The sequence below is a fragment of the Poromitra crassiceps genome (genome assembly GCF_964638095.1).
Source record: "Poromitra crassiceps genome assembly, chromosome: 1".
Lineage (NCBI taxonomy): Eukaryota > Metazoa > Chordata > Actinopteri > Beryciformes > Melamphaidae > Poromitra > Poromitra crassiceps.
In genome coordinates this window covers 96434489-96452630 of record NC_139623.1, presented here as the reverse complement: position 1 = coordinate 96452630, position 18142 = coordinate 96434489, and the positions used below count along the sequence as shown (strand labels likewise).

General features: G+C 42.5%; 1 protein-coding gene across 2 annotated transcripts in view; it reads right to left on the bottom strand.

Moving 5' to 3' along the window:
• LOC310782512 (protein phosphatase 3 catalytic subunit alpha-like) overlaps positions 1-18142 on the bottom strand; it is a gene marked incomplete at both ends in the record, with an annotated part of 60744 nt that overhangs the window by 30489 nt on the left and 12113 nt on the right. For both annotated transcript variants that reach the window (XM_083643187.1, XM_083643188.1), the window contains 2 exons: positions 225-336; positions 966-1090. In XM_083643187.1, the coding sequence (XP_083499313.1) occupies positions 225-336; positions 966-1090 (237 nt within the window). The remainder of the gene's footprint in view (positions 1-224; positions 337-965; positions 1091-18142) is intronic.

The window sequence follows — 18142 nt, the reverse complement described above, 5'->3', positions numbered from 1 at the left end:
CCAGCCATTTTCTTTTTCTTTTTTTTTTTTTAGCCGGAAGTCGTCACACGACCACACAACCGGGTCAAATGGGCGTGGCTACATAAGGTGAATAGAATTAACTTCACCCTCTCTACAGAAAGCTACACCAGTTATCATTTCCACTAAAAAGCGCTCCAGGCTACATATGACATTCGTGAGACAGAGAGAAAAAAATAACAAGATAAGCACTGAAAGGTACTCACATTCTTGTTTGAAGGTGAAATATTCTGTCAAATGTCTACATTCATGATTTCCTCGAAGTAAAAATAGCGTCTTTGGATAGAGGATTTTCAGCGACCAAAGGTATAAAACACACTGTCAAAAAATACACGGAACAAAGTGTTAATTTCAGCAAACAGCTAGAAACATCAATTTGATATAAGATATGTTATGCATGATATCAAGCCCTGGCCTCGTCTATGGTTGCCCGTGAGCCAGAGAGAAGGCTTCAAATCAACCTTTAGCTGACTGTGGTTACTTTCATTTGAATAATATTATAATGCAGGAATAACAACTGTGCTGACTGATCTTGACAGCTGACAAAGATTCTCTGATAGTTTCAGGAATTGGTAGAGCATGCCTGTTTGCCCTCAAGTCAAGAGGTGAGCTTAATGCAAATTCACAGTGTCTGCGTTTACTGCTTGTTTGTTCATTTATTCTTCATCTGATCCTTCCTTCCTTCCCTCCTTCCTTCCTTCCTTCCTTCCTTCCTGGGGCTCCTGGCTGCATATTACAGTAAGCACCTGTGTTATTCCGCAACCAGTTTAGCTTCAATTAAGAGCCAAGTCGGTCTTTGAGACTAGACTGAACTTGTGACATTGAGTGTATATGCCATATACTTTATGGTAAGTTCTTATCTGTATGCTTACCAGTGTTTCATAAACAATGTATAATAAGAGTTGAAATTTCTTTCAATTACTTGATAATATTATGATTATTCTTACCTCAATACTGAAGTAGCCACGGTCCACATAGTCCCCAAGGAACAGGTACCGTGTTGTGGCTGGTGATCCTCCCACTTCAAACAGCTTCATAAGGTCAAAGAACTGCCCATGGATGTCCCCACACACTGGAAAAACACAGAGAGGGAGAGCACATGTTACAAAATCTCAGAACTACGGGATTCTCCCAATTTAAACTTTGTGTGCAGTGCGTCTATATGAGTGGAGAGAAAAGTCCTCTTAGAATAAGTGTATGTTTGAGTGTCCATGCAAATGTGTAATGTCTGCTTTTATAAGGAGTGCAGGCAATCAGCTTCTTAAGGTTAGGAGACCTGTTCATCCAGCAGAGATATGTGGCTCCAGAGGGAGAGGGGTGTATCTATCAATATTTTGGGGACAGCTGCTTACCTTTACATGTAAATAAAAAGTGCAAAGATGCAGCTATTTGCATTTATATTCTGTAATTGTTCCACTGTTCAACAAATTCAACTATTTGAATAGTATTTCCAATAAATCTGGAAGTGGCGATGGAGACTGAAATGTAAAAAAAAAAAAAAAAAAACACAAAGTCGTTTTCTCTCTCTCCTTGTAAGCATTGCCATTGCTTTTGTTGAAAAATGAAAATATGAAAGTCAGTAATAAAGTGATTTTCCGTACAGGTTATGTAACCATAAACATTATAAACACAATCATATATACAGTATAGCCATAAACGATTCTAAACACCCTGAACTTACTAAATGCTAGTGCGAACTGCATGAACAGTGGGGGAATTCTCACTCTGTCCCTATCTCTGGCTACTGTTGTATACTCAAATGTGTAAAGTTGTATCTTGTGAGAACAAGTAGTATGCAGCGTTGGGGAGACACAACATCCTGGTGCAGACGTTCTAAGCTCTTTGTCCCATAATATGAGTTTTTTAACAATAGAAATGGCAGCAGTTCCTCCTGCCCTGATGCAGTGTCTCACATGGAGATGTTCCTGGTGTCAACAGCCGGCAGCCACCCTAGGAGGCTGAGTAGGACTGGGAGCTCCAGCCCCCCTGGGAGACACATGCATTTTCCAGGTGAATACTGCGGCTCCCGAGTGCAAACCTACATTTCATTTCCTCACTGGCTTCAATTTTTCATTATTATCATTCTCTGTCTCCTTCTCTCCTCCTCATCCTCCATCTCCTCTCTTTTCTGTCTCCTATCAGTTCCACAGTGGCCTTCGCCCACTCAAAGCTTAGAGCAATGTGAGTGGGAGACTGCTGGTGTGACTAAAGCAATCAAACACGTGTGCGCGCACACACACACACACACATACACACACACACACACACACACACATGCGCGCACACACACACACACACACACACACACACACACAAGTAAAGATTCACAATTGCATAAATGTCTCATAATAAATGCCTCACAATATATGAATGCATGCACGCGCGCGCACACACACACACACACACACACACACACCGCTGCCGAGACATTCAAACATAGCTCTAGCTCAAGAGATAAAACAGACCTCCATATCCATGCTCACAAATGCCCATACACAATACTCAGATCATCATCCATATTTCATGCTTAAAGCCTCCATTTTCCTGACCCCAGTCAAGGCAAGCAGCCTCTGACTTCTCCTGAGGTCAATGTGTGCATTTCATCCATTTGCCACCTTCTTCTAACTACTGGACCCAATGCTGGGTCAACTCTCATTTACAGCGCACTTAGTTGCAGAACTTGTGAAGACACCTACTGAATGCCATGTTACTGGAGGATGTTGATTGAACAGGGAGTGTACAGGAGCAGCAGAGTGCTTTTGAATGTGGTGTGTATGACAACGTGACAACACTTTGATACATGCACCAAAACCAGATGTCCACAGTGCAAATGGTTGGTGTATTTTCAAACATATAAGAGGGAAAGAGGGATGCACGATATGGATTTTTAGAGCCGATACGATAACCGATAAATATATTCTTCTTGGCCGATAACCGATACGATATAACCGATAATTATTATAATACATATATATATATATATATATATATATATATTTTTTTTTAAACCTGTATTTTATGCACACCTGGGGTTAAAAAAGGGTTAGGGTAGATGTATGGATATAGTGAGCATAGCTCTGACCTAACCAAATCTAACTGACATCACTGTGAACGCAAAACAAAGAAAACTTCTGATATAATATGATTGTTTTAATAAAGTGTATCACTCAATTATAGTCAATACAAAAATAAAGGCTTTTATAGAACGGAAAGCCAAGCTGCTTAGTCTGCAGATAAAACACAATGACAAAAGGCATAGTAATTTAGACTCTTATTGTCATACTGATCTGTTAAAATTTTGCATGGGTTCCAGTTCTCAGTGAGTTGTAGCCTGGGCCCAATGAATGGGGGAGGAACAACACCATCTGTGTTGTTTCACTTTTTACTGAAAAATGCTGCCACCAGATTAAAGAAAAGAACCCTATGTTGACTGACGCTTTTTATGTAGCCTAATGTGCGCGACTGCGCCTTTGTTTTCATTATTGGCTGTTAGATGGCTCTGTCCAGCACTATGGTCCAGCAGCTAACGCTAACTAGCGCGGTTAGCTTAACGTTAGCGAGTGGTTGCGAGTTAAATACACAATCCCTGGATGTTTCATTTCGGGTAAAGGGGTTTCCATTAGTTTCTATAAGTTTACGCAAGCTCTGTGTATTAAGTGCTTTTGCGGGGCTGTTTGATCACAAGCCACAGACTGTAAATGTCACAAGCATTTTGTCTGCCAAGCGGACGAGCCTGCAGGGTAGGCCGCACGACGAGCTAATGCTAACAAAACTCGCTAACAATAACAACAAACATATCCGCTGCATCATCGCCAGCTTTGGTTTAACGTAATGCCAGCTTAGAGGTTTCCCCTCCTCTCGGAACCTGTGTGGGACATGGATTGCAAATTACAGTAGTTTGATAATTCTGAAACTGCAGCAACACACTGGCAGCAGCCATGTTTGCGTCGCAGCTGTGATGTCACGAATGTGCGACAACAAAAGCTCCGCTTCCGAGGCAAAAAATAAAGCAGGATTATTATCGGATAATTTATCGGAAAAAGGCCATTATCGGAATAATAAATAATAACGCAAATGGCCATATTGGCCGATAATTTATCGGTCCGATAATTATCGTGCATCCCTAGAAAGAACGAAAGAAAGTAAGAATGAAAGAAAGTAAGAAAGAAAGAAACTACGAAAGAAAGTAAGAAAGAAAGAAATTAAGAATGAAAGAAAGAAAGTAAAAAAGAAAGAAAGAACGAAAGAAAGTAAGAAAGAAACTAAGAATGAAAGAAAGAAAGTAAGAAAGAAAGAACAAAAGAAAGTAAGAAAGAAAGAACAAAAGAAAGTAAGAACAAAAGAAAGAAAGAAACTAAGAATGAAAGAAAGAAAGTAAGAAAGAAAAAACAAAAGAAAGTAAGAAAGAAAGAAAGTAAGAAAGAAAGAAAGTAAGAAAGAAACTAAGAATGAAAGAAAGAAATTAAGAAAGAAAGAACAAAAGAAAGTAAGAAAGAAACTAAGAATGAAAGAAAGAAAGTAAGAAAGAAAAAACAAAAGAAAGTAAGAAAGAAAGAAAGTAAGAAAGAAAGAAAGTAAGAAAGAAACTAAGAATGAAAGAAAGAAATTAAGAAAGAAAGAACAAAAGGAAGTAAGAAAGAAACTAAGAATGAAAGAAAGAAAGTAAGAAAGAAAGAACAAAAGAAAGTAAGAACAAAAGAAAGAAAGAAACTAAGAATGAAAGAAAAAAAGAAAGAAAGTAAGAAAGAAAGAAAGGAAGAAAGAAAGAAAGGAAGAATAAAAGAAAGAAAGAAAGAACAAAAGAAAGAATAAAAGAAAGAGAGAAAGTAAGAAAGAAAGTAAGAACATAGGAAAGAAAGAAAGAAAGAAAGAAAGAAAGAAAGAAAGAAAGAAAGAAAGAAAGAAAGACAAATTAACATAAACAAACAACAGGGCCCAAGCATAAAGCATGATGAACACAAGCTGTTTGGAAAGAAAGAAAGAAACGCTATTGGGTGGAATATTTATGTATGCCTTTTGGTTCATCATGAGGTAATCACTGAAGACTCACTATTTTAGTTAAAGTAATTTGATTTTGATACAATACAAGATTTCCCCCCCAAATATTATTAAATTAGTATATTATGGCAAGGGAAAGTATTTAACCTGGTGAAGTAAAGTCTGAGGCCTCTCCAAAAAACAGACCAACGCTTATACCTTTTTTACATCAAAAGTCCCATTAGTACACGTGTTTTGTTACCCAGGAAAGCAGCAGGGGGTAGCAGCAGCAGCAGCATCGTCTTTTAATTAAGCAATATCACATGAGAGGGAGTGCTGTTGTTGGCTAATATCGTCACGGCTGTGATTCGGTCGTAGGCACGAGGCCGCAGGCCGAGTGCCGAAGATAATCACAGCTGTGACGATATTAGACAACAACAGCACGACCTCGAGTGTGATATTGCTTTTATACAACAGTTCTATTAAACAAAGCTGATTAAAAAAATGACAAAAAGCTGAGAAAATATATGATTTCTCTATTTATTCCTCCGCCAACAAAAATAGTCCCCTCAGCTTTCCGCTACGAGTTGCTGAAAATGTAGCCTAATTAACTGCAGGCTGCCTACTTTTTATGGTAACTGTCTGCCTTTCCGAAGCCCTGCCACTCCGAACGTTAACTTCCATTATTCGGACTGGCGGTCGTTCACCTTAGAAGCCGCAATGCCGACCTTAGGTTTAGGCGTGGGGTGGGAGAGGTTAGGTTTTGGGTTAGGGTCTTGGGGAGGACATGATCCCTTTCTGAGTGCCGATATTTCGGAGTGGCAGAACGTCGGAGTGGCAGCACGTCGGAGTGGCAGCATGTAACCACTTTTTATCATACACATTGATTTGCACCTTTTCATTTACTGTACAGCCAGTGAAATAAGAGTCTGGTGATGGCATGTATCATGTTAGTTATGTTAGGAAATAAATCCATCTTTGCGCTGTCGGTAGCTGTGTTACGCTTTGTGAATAACGTTCAATGTACCGTGGCTGGTGTTTGTTTTGTTGATTAGAGCAGCTGTGAAACATTTTAGACAACAGCAGCACTCCCTCTCGTGTGATATAGACCAAATCACCGTGACGTCACCATGTAAACAAATTTACTTCCGGGTACCACTTGGGGAAGGCGGCAGGTTTAAATGTGCGTGTTGTCATATAAATGCTGTCAAACCCTCTCGTTGTTTTCGGCCGACTACTTTCAATTTAAATGGTTAAACGGTTGGTAAACATGCTTGTCCGACGTATCTAGCCTTTCTTCTGTGTTTGTTTTGTGTAGTGTTAGCATGCTAATAACGTTTGTTTGTCTGTCAAACTCGCTGTTTTTTTGCAGACTCGTGAGAAGAGCCTGGTGACGCGAGGTTATTACAGACAGAGCTACTGACGCCAAGTTAATTTAATTTAGCTTCAAGTCTACTCTGGTCTGGTCCAACAGGTAAATTAGCTAGTCTGGTCTCCACTAACGTTAGTGAAAGTGTTGTTATGAATGATATTAAACAACAACACAACACGGACAAACCATTTTTGTCTTCTTTGTCTGTTTTTGTCTTCAACACGTCAGTTTGTGCCGTTCACCGCCATTATAATGTGTGGACCCAGGGGTACCCGGAAGTAAATGTAAACATCCCGCTGATTTGGTCTATTGCTTGAAGGGTTTTGTTGATTAGAGCAGCTGTGAAGCGTTTTGTTGATTAGAGCAGCTCTGAAGCGGAGTGATATAGCCTACCCTACACACAGTGAAGCGCCAGTGCGTTATTATGAAATATCAGCACTGGTAGGATCCCTCTTGTCCAATCAAATTGCTCGGCCGGAACTAACTGTTGTATAAACTTTTATATCGCACTCTCAATCCGCATTTCTCCACCGCTGCAGGCTGTCTCTTCCCCCTCCCCTTTTCCTTCTTCTTGCACGGCTGTTCAGATGCAGCTGTCCACCAGCCAAAACAAAATGGAAACATCCGGGTAAAAAATGTCAAACTAATGTGAACTAATGAGGCTATTTATTTAAACAAATAAATAGCCTCACTGATGCACGTTGGAGGAGAAAAACAACAACAAATGAAGCAGCAAACGTATCCAAAATACTCATTTTGATGTTAACACGTTCATTGCCAACAACGAGTTGAGTCGTCAAACACAATCCAGCTGTTCACTGCCAACGACGAGTTGAGTCGTCAAAAAAAAAAATTTTTTTTTTTTGACGGTGCTACGTGGATCAATGCCCCCCGCGTCTCCTATGGAGATATTGGAAGTATTGAATGTGTATAATCTATTTTACCGACCAGCTAGGTGGCGACGGTCCTCTCCCGACAGAGATAAAGTCAACCAAAAGCAGCCGCCTCCCGCGGCTGCTTCCTCCAAGGAAGGAAATCAAGGAAATGGCTTGGCGATTTTACAGTCAGAAACGAACGAGCCTCATTCTCATACTGTAGGCGGGGACGCTTTCGCGCTGCTGCGGTGGGGGGTTCCAGAAATGGACTGTGTGGGCAGCATAAAGCCTAGAGTCGCACGGGGCTTCATCGGGGCTCTCAAACCCAAGAGACGAGTGAGACCTATCCACACTCGCTGCCAGGGAGGGAGGCTGCTCAAACTCGCTGCCAGGGAGGGACGCTGCTCAAACTCCCAGCAGCAGAGCACTCACTTGTGACAAACGCAGGCTGAAAGCCACTAGACACGCCCACGGAGGGAGGAGTTGAAGGAGAGGGCGTTCGGAACTATATTGTTTGGATGTCTGATCTCTCACTGATGCCAAAAATAAATGGTTAAAGTGACTGTTCTGCCTGTTTGATTGAATTTCACAAAACTGCGATTATCTCAGCTTCCTGTCTCAGACGCTAAAACCATGCTGTACTCAACGGCTAATATCTACATAACTACTAACTCTACAAACTAACTCTTTTAGACAGAGAAAGCACACATTCTATTAGTACTTTTGTGAACTTTGTGTTGACAAACTCCAAGCAGAAAAGAATCCTCGGCTCTTGTAAAATGAGCCAGAATCCTCAAAAAAACGGCTTGGCAAAAGCTACCTACAGCAAAAAAAAAACGGCTGGCAGTCAATGTGTTAAGATGACATAATAGTGAAGCTGTAAAGCATTACTCAAAATGTGAACGTTATAACGAGGGCTTTATTTTGAAAGAGCTAAAGCGGACGACCTACTTACATTCTGGCTGACTTGACGCAGTCTATGCGCCTGGGGCTGGCTGGGCTGTGTGGGGTGCACTGCACTCATGCATGACAAGAGACACTTTTCTCTCGCCATATTCTGTCAATTAACTGTTAAGAATCAGCCTGTGGAAATCACTGAATCTGTACTGACACACACGCGTTGGACCACCGCCAAGATTTATATCACCGTGATGTGCAGAGCCGTCGCGTAAAAACCCACTTAACTTGTAGGGTCACTCTATCAGCTAAACGGGCCGGCTTGGAAACTTTTAGACTGAAGAAAATGCCACTAGTTTGTGGATATTAGTGGGATTTTTGGCCAGTCTAAAAGGGGCTTTAGAGACATACATATGGGCCCTATCGTCGCAAAAGCGGTAATTTATCGCTTGCGCGTGTTTAAAGCCCCAATCAGTAACTTTTTCACCTTAATATAACAGCTTTTTAGTCGTTGAGGATGGTAGAGTGACTTGTAACAGGGAGAATGTCACCTGTATTGGTCACACACACCGCCCTCCAAAGGCCTCTCCTGGGACTAAGCAATTTGGTGCCTGCGTGCCGGTAAATGGTGCCGGTGGCAAGATGCACGCATGCGCTGTACAGCGGGAGCGTTGTGTTCATGAAAACAAGGAAGTAACTGGATTTGCTACGAAAATGATGTTTCACGTAACTATGGATTATTATTTCATCACGTGGTGAGTACCCGATGTCACAACATGTAGGCCTACATAGAGCTTTCTGGCGCTGTGAGTACCCAATGTCACAACATGTACATAGAGCTTTCTGGCGCTGTGTTTTGTTGACTTTGAACGACGATATCGATATTGATACTATTGCACACAGAGGGCGCAGTTTCTCCAATAGGAAAACTTGGAAAAGTTGCTGAATGGGGCTTTAACGCCGGGCGCAGTGCAAATAAATGGGCGTTGTCAAGTCATCTGCTATTCTCTGTGATGCGCAAAATACCATTTGCGTGCGGTGTAAAGGGGATTTGGGATTATAATTTATTTATTTTCTTTATCACTGAGAGCGAGGCGGAGTGTGATATAGCCTAACCGAGAGGGAGATGAGAGCTGACAGAGATGAATGTAGGCTACTCAAAGGGGGGAAATAATTGTAGACTAATATTAGGCTATTAATTATAGCATTGGTGATTAATTAATCTGGGCGATGCAGTATGGTGTGCGTGTGTGTGCAAGCGTGTGCGTGAGGTTTCGGAGAGAGAGGGACATCCGTGCGTAATGTATCCAAGCCAGGATTTCCCCTGCACTCAGTCAATGCAACCGTGCATACCAACGGTGAAGTTTCGCTGAGTGTTATTGCAGCGTTAATTTTTTCGGACCAAGGTCAATTTTTCTGAAATTCGCTTCCGACGTGTACACATCTGTTGCTGTGATTGACAGGTGGGTCATTTCATGCTGTATATTCGCATCGCTCTTCGTGTGTAACTAGCCTGACTCCGCCAGATGGGGGCGGCATTGTTCCACAAATTCACAATCCCACCTCCGTCTGACCTCGGCTCAAGATTGGAGTTTAAACCGACCCGCGCCCAGGCGACCCAATCAGCGTGAGCTACGGGCGGGCTTTAGGCGAGACCGGGTGTGACGCCACCGAGAAGCGCCTGTGCGTTTGTAGTTCTTTCACTATTCAACATGGCGGCGGCTACCAAGGCTAGCTCCAGTGGGCTGGTCAAACATTCTATTCAAAACAATAAGCTAACATAAACGTTAAACACTTGATCTTACAGTGAGTACGAAACCGTAACTGTATTGCTGTAACGTTATCAACTATGAACGTTAGTAAACAAGACATTGTTGTAGAATTTGGGGAGATAGCCTTCAGACCGTTGCTAGGCTGGGAGAACTTAGCAGCCATCAGCTAGCTGTAAGGCTAGTGAATGGCTAGCCGTTAGCCATTCACGCCAGAGTCACACAAACACAAAGCCCTTCTCACCACTGCCCAGTAAACATGTAATCTCTTAAACCATCATTTTTGTTCCAAATAGAAATAAATCATAACGTTAATCAAAATGCCACTGAAATATTAGCTAATCAACACAGAACTGCAAAGATCAGTGTCATGTATTGTCCCTTTACTGTTACCGTAGCTGAACGCAGTGTATTCTGCTATGACTGGCATGATTGGAATGTTGGCTGCTGTCCAATAAACCACGTTAACTCACGTTGGTGTCCGAGTGACATATTATGTTATACAGGCGAGATTAAAGATCTCAGGATATAACAATCAGTTTATCTGATATTTTCCCCCGTATGACGCTTGCATAAATTATACTGTGAAGTGTGAATATAGCTCTCACAAGCATATTGTAGTCCTTTATGTCTGATATTTTGGAGCTGTTACTCGAGAAATTGGTTTATCGATAGAACATAGCTTAAGATGTTGCACTTGTACTTTTGATAGGGGGTAAACAAACGGCATGGGAGCCAATACTAGGAATAAATCAACAAGGAGCCATTCTTAAAGTTTGAGATTATATCCAAATACATGCTGCATGGTGTACTTACTGTACTAACCTAAGGGTGTTTTTCCTCATCTCTGTGCATACCTTGGTACCTTGACGTCCTCTGGGCTCCAGGCAGCTCCCTTTCGCAGATTCATCTGACATCAACATCTTTATGAATTTACATCATCTTATCATTTTATCCAATCGTGCCTCAAGACCAGCAGAGTATGTAACAAGTAACAACAACACCACACGGCCGTCTTTTCTCCGTTTAGTTTATTATCACAAAAGTAAGCAAATAACATTCTCCAGTCATGCGTAAACATCTACCATTCCACTGACAGATATGCTCAAATTCACCAGTCCTTAATGCTAAATAGTAGCGTTAAATCATTATATTGTATCAAAGCATTTGGCTGATGTTATTGTCATGATCATAGAGGCTAGAGAGCGTTGCGTCTCCATGACGTTAGCCGTCCAGGGTGCGTGCCACTCGGTGTCATATCGTGTCATCAGTTCCCTGAAGAAACGAACAACGATATGTGTTAGTAATTAATCGCTGTTAACGTTAACATTAATCATCAATCATCAGACGTAGTTTCCCAACCTCTGGGCGGGCGCCGCCCGTGCCGGGAGCCCCCCTCCCGGCCGCGGGCACCCAGCACAGCCACCGCCCACGCCAAGAGCCCCTCGCGTGGGCGGTGGCTGCCCTGGGTGTCCACGGCCGGGAGAGGGGCCCCCGGCACGGGCGGCGCCCGCCCGGAGGCCGGGGCGGCTGCTAGCTAGTTGTGGACTGCTGGTGCCAAGCTAGCTCGCAAATGTTGCTAACGTTAGCATAACATCAGTTAATCCAATCAGTTACATTTAACGTGCAAAATGGCCTACCTGCACTTCATCCTCAGTCAGACATCTGCAGTTATTCTTCTTTCTTTTGGCAAATTGAATAGTCAATGTTTGCACCCAATATTCACCTTACAAAAACAGCAAAAATCTGCGACCTCCATGCTAACTATTTAGCAATTGTACTCCTAGCTGTTTATAATTCTCCAGGCGCTGCCGCTGCTACGTCATGAAGGCAAGTCGATCTGATTGGTTGGCATTGGCACGCCCAGACGGTGACAGACAGACGGTCCATCCAATCACCTGCCAAGTAGCTTGAAAAAAGTGACCGCCCTCTTCAGCAGGGTAGCTTGGCCAAACCCAGATGGATGTTAGGTTGTGAAACTTAATGTGAACCAACTTACATCCATCTGGCAGCGTCAGGTTAGTGTGTAACAGCCTTAAGAGCTGTTTAAGAGCCGCTTTAAAATTGCGTGCACGCAAAGAATTTGTGGAATGCTGAGGATTGCAGAAGGCAAGCATTTTGCGTCCCACGTCTGGTTTGGCATAGGGCACATCCACTACTGTGTCTGCGCTCAGATCCCAGCGCAAAACTGGATGGTATCGTGGCCAGTGGTGTAGTGGAGGGTAGACGCAGGTAGACGCTGTCTACCTACTTATTTTTTAGACGGCTTTGCGTCTACTCACTTCTAAGTTCCTTTGATGCGCAGCCATTCAAGTTTTTTCTCTTTTCTGCCTAAATTCTCTGCCGGGCAGCCGGGCAGATTGAGATTCCACCAGGAAACGTTGCATTACGACCGCGAGGCCGACACTGGAGCTGGTCGCCGCCAGTCTAGTGAACGCCTGTGTCCACCAGAGGCATCCCCGAAGCGGCTCTCCGCTCTGCTCCACTAAACAAATCGGCCTGTGTATTTTCGCTTCTCTCTTTGAGTTGCGTCAAGCAGCACAGAGCAGATCGAGCTGGACAGGAATTCGCCAGAATAATAAAATAAAACATCCTGTCAATTTTCGAAATAAAACGTGTTACTGTATGTCAAGAGAGAAACAGTCACACATTGGGGGGGGGGGGGGCACAATTTAGCCTGCTTTCTATAATAATGCATCCCTCAATTACTCGAATGCTTCCATTATTTTGGCAGCTACTTTGGTTCAAATTAAATTAGTGAGTTGGTTTGAAATTGTTGTATCAATGAACTCAATTCAGGAATGTTCATAGATGGCAGCCTAATAGAGAGCCGCAGTAACGAGTCCGGAAATCATTGATGCTAACAGCCCTGGTTCTTCACAGTTTTCGCCTATGGGAGTTTTGAATGGGTTTTTGGCGCGATGCTTCTAATAATCTCTCTGAGCAACGCTGGCTTAATCAAACGCGAACCAGTGTTTAGTAATATCATCTTCACACACGAGGACCACTTTTACGAGTTTTGAAGCTTTTACGTGCCGTTAAAAGGACGGCTAGCTAGCAAACGGCTAAATGAGACTACACTATTGAGTCGATGGGGATATATACGTCAATAACGTCACCACTTCAAAGGGCGAACACGGAAATTCTCTTTCCCTCACCTGGTTCAGCCCCATTCAGCCCGGGGTAATCAGTGCACACATCCAACAACAGTCCAGGTTAGTGCTGACGTGACGTGGAAGCCTATGCGACAGTGTGTAGTTCTGGATTAGCTTAGCTCGAGCATTTTACTTCTAGGGCTCGCATTTACGCTACAAAACTCATGAAAGTGGTCCTCATGTGTGAAGATTATCCGACGGAACTCTGGTTCGCGTTTGATTAGTCTTGCGTTGCCCAGAGACCGTATTTGAAGCATCGCGGCAAAAACCCATTCAAAAATCCCATAGACAGAAACAGTGAAGAACCAGGAAGTTCGGGACTTCCGCATTCTGCCTACAAAAATACGTCATCCCTGCGGCTCTCTATTGTTCTCATTGTTACATTGTAGCCTATAATTCAATCAAAATGTTGTTGTTTTTGTAGACACCAATAATGACTGCCCAGCAAAAGTAGTTGAAACTAGTAAGTATAGTTTTATATATATATATATATATATATATATATATACCGGTATATATATATATATATATATATATCAAGGGAAAAGTAGGCTACTCGTGCACAATCCAAGCAGGGAGGTGCTGGTCACAGCAAGCAGGATCAAAATAACATAAAAACAGTCTCTACAGGAACAAGTCCATATGAAGTTGACCGCACACTCCAGAAGAACAGGGTGACCAATGCTGTATCAAATTATCATATTTATTTTATGAAGAACAACGCGTTTCGCAGGCTTGCTGTTTCATCAGGTTCATAGTAAAAGTGCAGTGATTACAAACACCTTTGTAGCAGGCCGTGTGACAGAACGGCCCGCCCCTTAATGAACAGGTCAATTAAGCAATTAAATGAGGAAACACAGGTTACACAATAAAAACATACCTTAATGGGCAACAAGTGTAAGGCTCAACACATTTGGAACCAGAAATGCCCGCAATCACATTAAAAGGGCAGCAAACCTCCTAAAGAGAGTCAATGTAACAAAGGAAAAAGTGCAGCAGTGCAGCAGTGTAAAGTGCAGCAGTTGCTAAAGATGCCCAGGAGATGGTGTAATCTCCATAACAACAAGGGGAAGGGGGGGGGGGGGGTGTTTGGGGCAATCAAAACATACAAGTTTGTATGTACCCATTGTACAAAGGTAATTAATTTAAAATAGACGTGAAAAAACCTAAAACCGGACAACAGTATAAAATCAAAGGCTTCATTAATTGTAATACCACGAATGTTATTTATTTACTTAGGTGCCCGTGCGGAAAAATTTATATCGGTCATACAAAACGTAGTCTTAAATTACGCATAGCCGAGCACAAAGCGGCCATTAGAAATGGTAACATGGATTACATAATAGCTAAACATTACAAGGAACGTAACCATGGTTCAGCAGCCACTCTTAAGTTTGTTGGTATTGAGAGAGTTTCCCTCCCACCTAGGGGAGGTAACATGAGGAAACTCCTTTTACAGAGAGAGTCCTATTGGATTTTCACTTTGGACTCAATGGAGCCTCATGGGCTCAATGACAATCATGAGTTGTATTTGTTTTTGTAATGAGTGTAATGAGGGTAATATCGCTGTCCTCTGTTTTTTGTATTTTTCACGTCTATTTTAAATTTATTACCTTTGTACAATGGGTACATACAAACTTGTATGTTTTGATTGCCCCAAACACCCCCCCCGCCCCCTTCCCCTTGTTGTTATGGAGATTACACCATCTCCTGGGCATCTTTAGCAACTGCTGCACTTTACACTGCTGCACTGCTGCACTTTTTCCTTTGTTACATTGACTCTCTTTAGGAGGTTTGCTGCCCTTTTAATGTGATTGCGGGCATTTCTGGTTCCAAATGTGTTGAGCCTTACACTTGTTGCCCATTAAGGTATGTTTTTATTGTGTAACCTGTGTTTCCTCATTTAATTTCTTAATTGACCTGTTCATTGAGGGACGGGCCGTTCTGTCACACGGCCTGCTACAAAGGTGTTTGTAATCACTGCACTTTTACTATGAACCTGATGAAGCAGCAAGCCTGCGAAACGCGTTGTTCTTCATAAAATAAATATGATAATTTGATACAGCATTGGTCACCCTGTTCTTCTGGAGTGTGCGGTCAACTTCATATGGACTTGTTCCTGTAGAGACTGTTTTTATGTTTTATATATATATATATATATATATATATATATATATATATATATATATATATATATATATATATATATATATATATACACACACATATCAAAAAGCGGTTAGGGTTACAAACCGGTGCGCAAGCGATAGCGCATGTACGACGATAGAGCCCATATAGAGCCTCTGCTATTGCAGAACTACAGTATTTGACAGCTTCCTGCAGTGTGATTCCACACACACACACACACACACACACACACACACGCACACGCACGCACGCGCACGCACACACACACACACACACACACACACACACACACACACACACACACATACACACACACACACACACACACACACACACACACACACACACACAGAATCCTCACTTGCTATCTATTCTTCATCCTCCTTTTAAATCTGTGCTGGGTTTATTTTTGTACTAGGTTGTGAATGCGCAGCCTCACTCCATGTCCCTTCAGTCATTCAAGTCCAATGCCTCTCTTTTTATTCACTGTCAGATTCTCTTCCAGACTATACAGTATATAGAAATACTGTACAGCCATAAGTTTACAGTAGGTCATCCACAAGCATTTCCATGATACCCATTCTGTTAAATCTCCATCTGCAATCACACATGGGATTACCATAAGGCCCATGGCACACCAATCCAACATTCTCCAACAAACACAGATGTTTGTTTGGTGTGCCATGGCTGTCTGTCAAACAGGGACAAACACAGATGTTTGTTTGGTGTGCCATGGCTGTCTGTCCTTGTTTGGAGATGTTTGGTCAAATTCAACAATCCAGTCTGTGTTAAGCCCATGGCACACCAATCAAACATTCTCCAACAACTGCCAACATTCTTATTGCAGTTGCTGGAGAATGTTTGATTGGTGTGCCATGGGCGATATGTGACTATACATGTTTTTGTTTTTTCAGAGGAAAGTTCTACTGACCCATTTACTCCACATGTCCTTATCAAAGAGGCATCTTCATGGTTTTTGTTCACAGATCCAACCTCAGCCAAAATAAGTATAAATATAAATATATAAAATACATGTTCATGCATTCAACATGGGACTGATATCTTGCCAGTTGGCAAATAAGCTAAGCTCCTCAGCATCAAAAGGTAACAATATCATCAAACAGTAAGGCAATGCCACACTTATAACGAGATATGTTTAGTTCAGTATAATTGGTTCGAGATATTTCTAGAACGGCTTGTTACATTTTGTTGAACACAATGAATAACCATTACTCTGTGTCTCAAACAAAGCCATGGATGCACCAGTTTAGTTCTAGAACACAATGGGCTCTATCATCGCAAAGGCAGTAATTTTGCGTTAGCGTCCGTTTTGCGCTGGAATAACGCCACGCAAAGCCCTAATTGTGGGCGTGTCGGCCCGCTGTGCTTGGCGTCATCTCGCGCAAACTTCCATAATAGGCGTGTTTATGCCCAAAACGAATACTGTCCACTGCCCTTAAAAACCACAGCGTCACATCTGTATCAGCAGCTTCTTTCTTGCTGAGTGCCGTGGGCAAGCAGAGGGACAGAGTGAGAGAGAGAGAGAAAGAGAGAGATGGGGAGAACGAGAGAGGGGAAGAGAGAGAGAGAGAGAGAGAGAAGGGAGAGAGAGAAGGGAGAGAAAGAGAGAGGGAAGAGAAAGGGAGAGAATTGGAGGATGAACCAGTTCAGATTCAGATAAACCATTAGAAACTAACGGAAATTGGTGCTGATGGAACGATCCATTTGAAACACACCAAAGGGCTGCCGTGCAGTTACGCAGTGATTATCCACATGGTGTTATTATGAACGAAACGACTAATTACAGTAAGCGCACGCTTACTGTAATTTCGTTCATATAGGCTATAACATACACATTTAAAAATATTTGTTTCTTTAATAGGGTAGGGATGTGTGAGATTTTAATTCTAGCCTATTTCAATAGCCTATATCAGAATTGTCCACTCGGGTTAAGCTATCGACTGCGGTCACGCCATCCGTGCTGTGGAGAAGCTGGTCTTGCATGCATGTAATTGCAGGGAAAGAGGTTACTGTACTGGCACAATTTTCTCAAAAGCAATCTACTGTTATGGCCTACACATAACACCACAGACCTGTATGGCCGGGAATTATGTAGCCTATTAAAACCATGACAAACAAATTCTCATATTCAAATCAAGGTGTGTGTTTTTTCTGCAATGTAGGCTATAGTTGAAAATAAATGTGGGGGGAGTGTGTGCACGCGCGAGGTTTTGGAGACCGGGACATCCCATGCCATGCGTAATGTATCCAATCGAGGATTTCCTACACTGCGCGGAGAATACTGCATGCGCTCAAGCGCAGTGGGGTTAAAATTGAGAGCACCCAAGGAAATTTTTTCTAACACATTGCGCTGGAGCGCCTATTTTGGCACGGACAACGTCCAAACCTGTGTTTACGCTCAGAACATGGCGATAGCATCTTTGCCAGAGTGCAAAATGACACTTGCTGGAGGCAGATGATAGGCTAAGAGGCGCGCTAAGGCCAGTAGACACGCCTGGGCCATGCCTACACCTGTGTTTGCACTTAGATTCCAGCGCAAAACTGGATGGTGGAGGCAGACGATAGCTTAAAGAGCATGACGCAGGTTAGACACCACTTTGCATTAATATGTGGGACTTTTATGTAGCAATTAGGATTCTCTTTTGTTTTTTGTTTTTTCCCCACACATAGCTGCATCTAGACTGGTTTTTGTGAAGCATCTGCCACGTGCAAATAAAAACCCTCTAATCTAGCAATAACACCTGTGACGAATGACAATTTAATATACAATAATCAATAAATGTTCCCTCGGAACATTATCTCCGTACGCCGACCGTCTGTCCCGGTCTGTCCGCCTGTCGAGAGGCCGCTCACTACAGTAGCCTACATCACCTCCACTCTGCAGCTAAAACTCCTCCCCCTCTGTAGCTG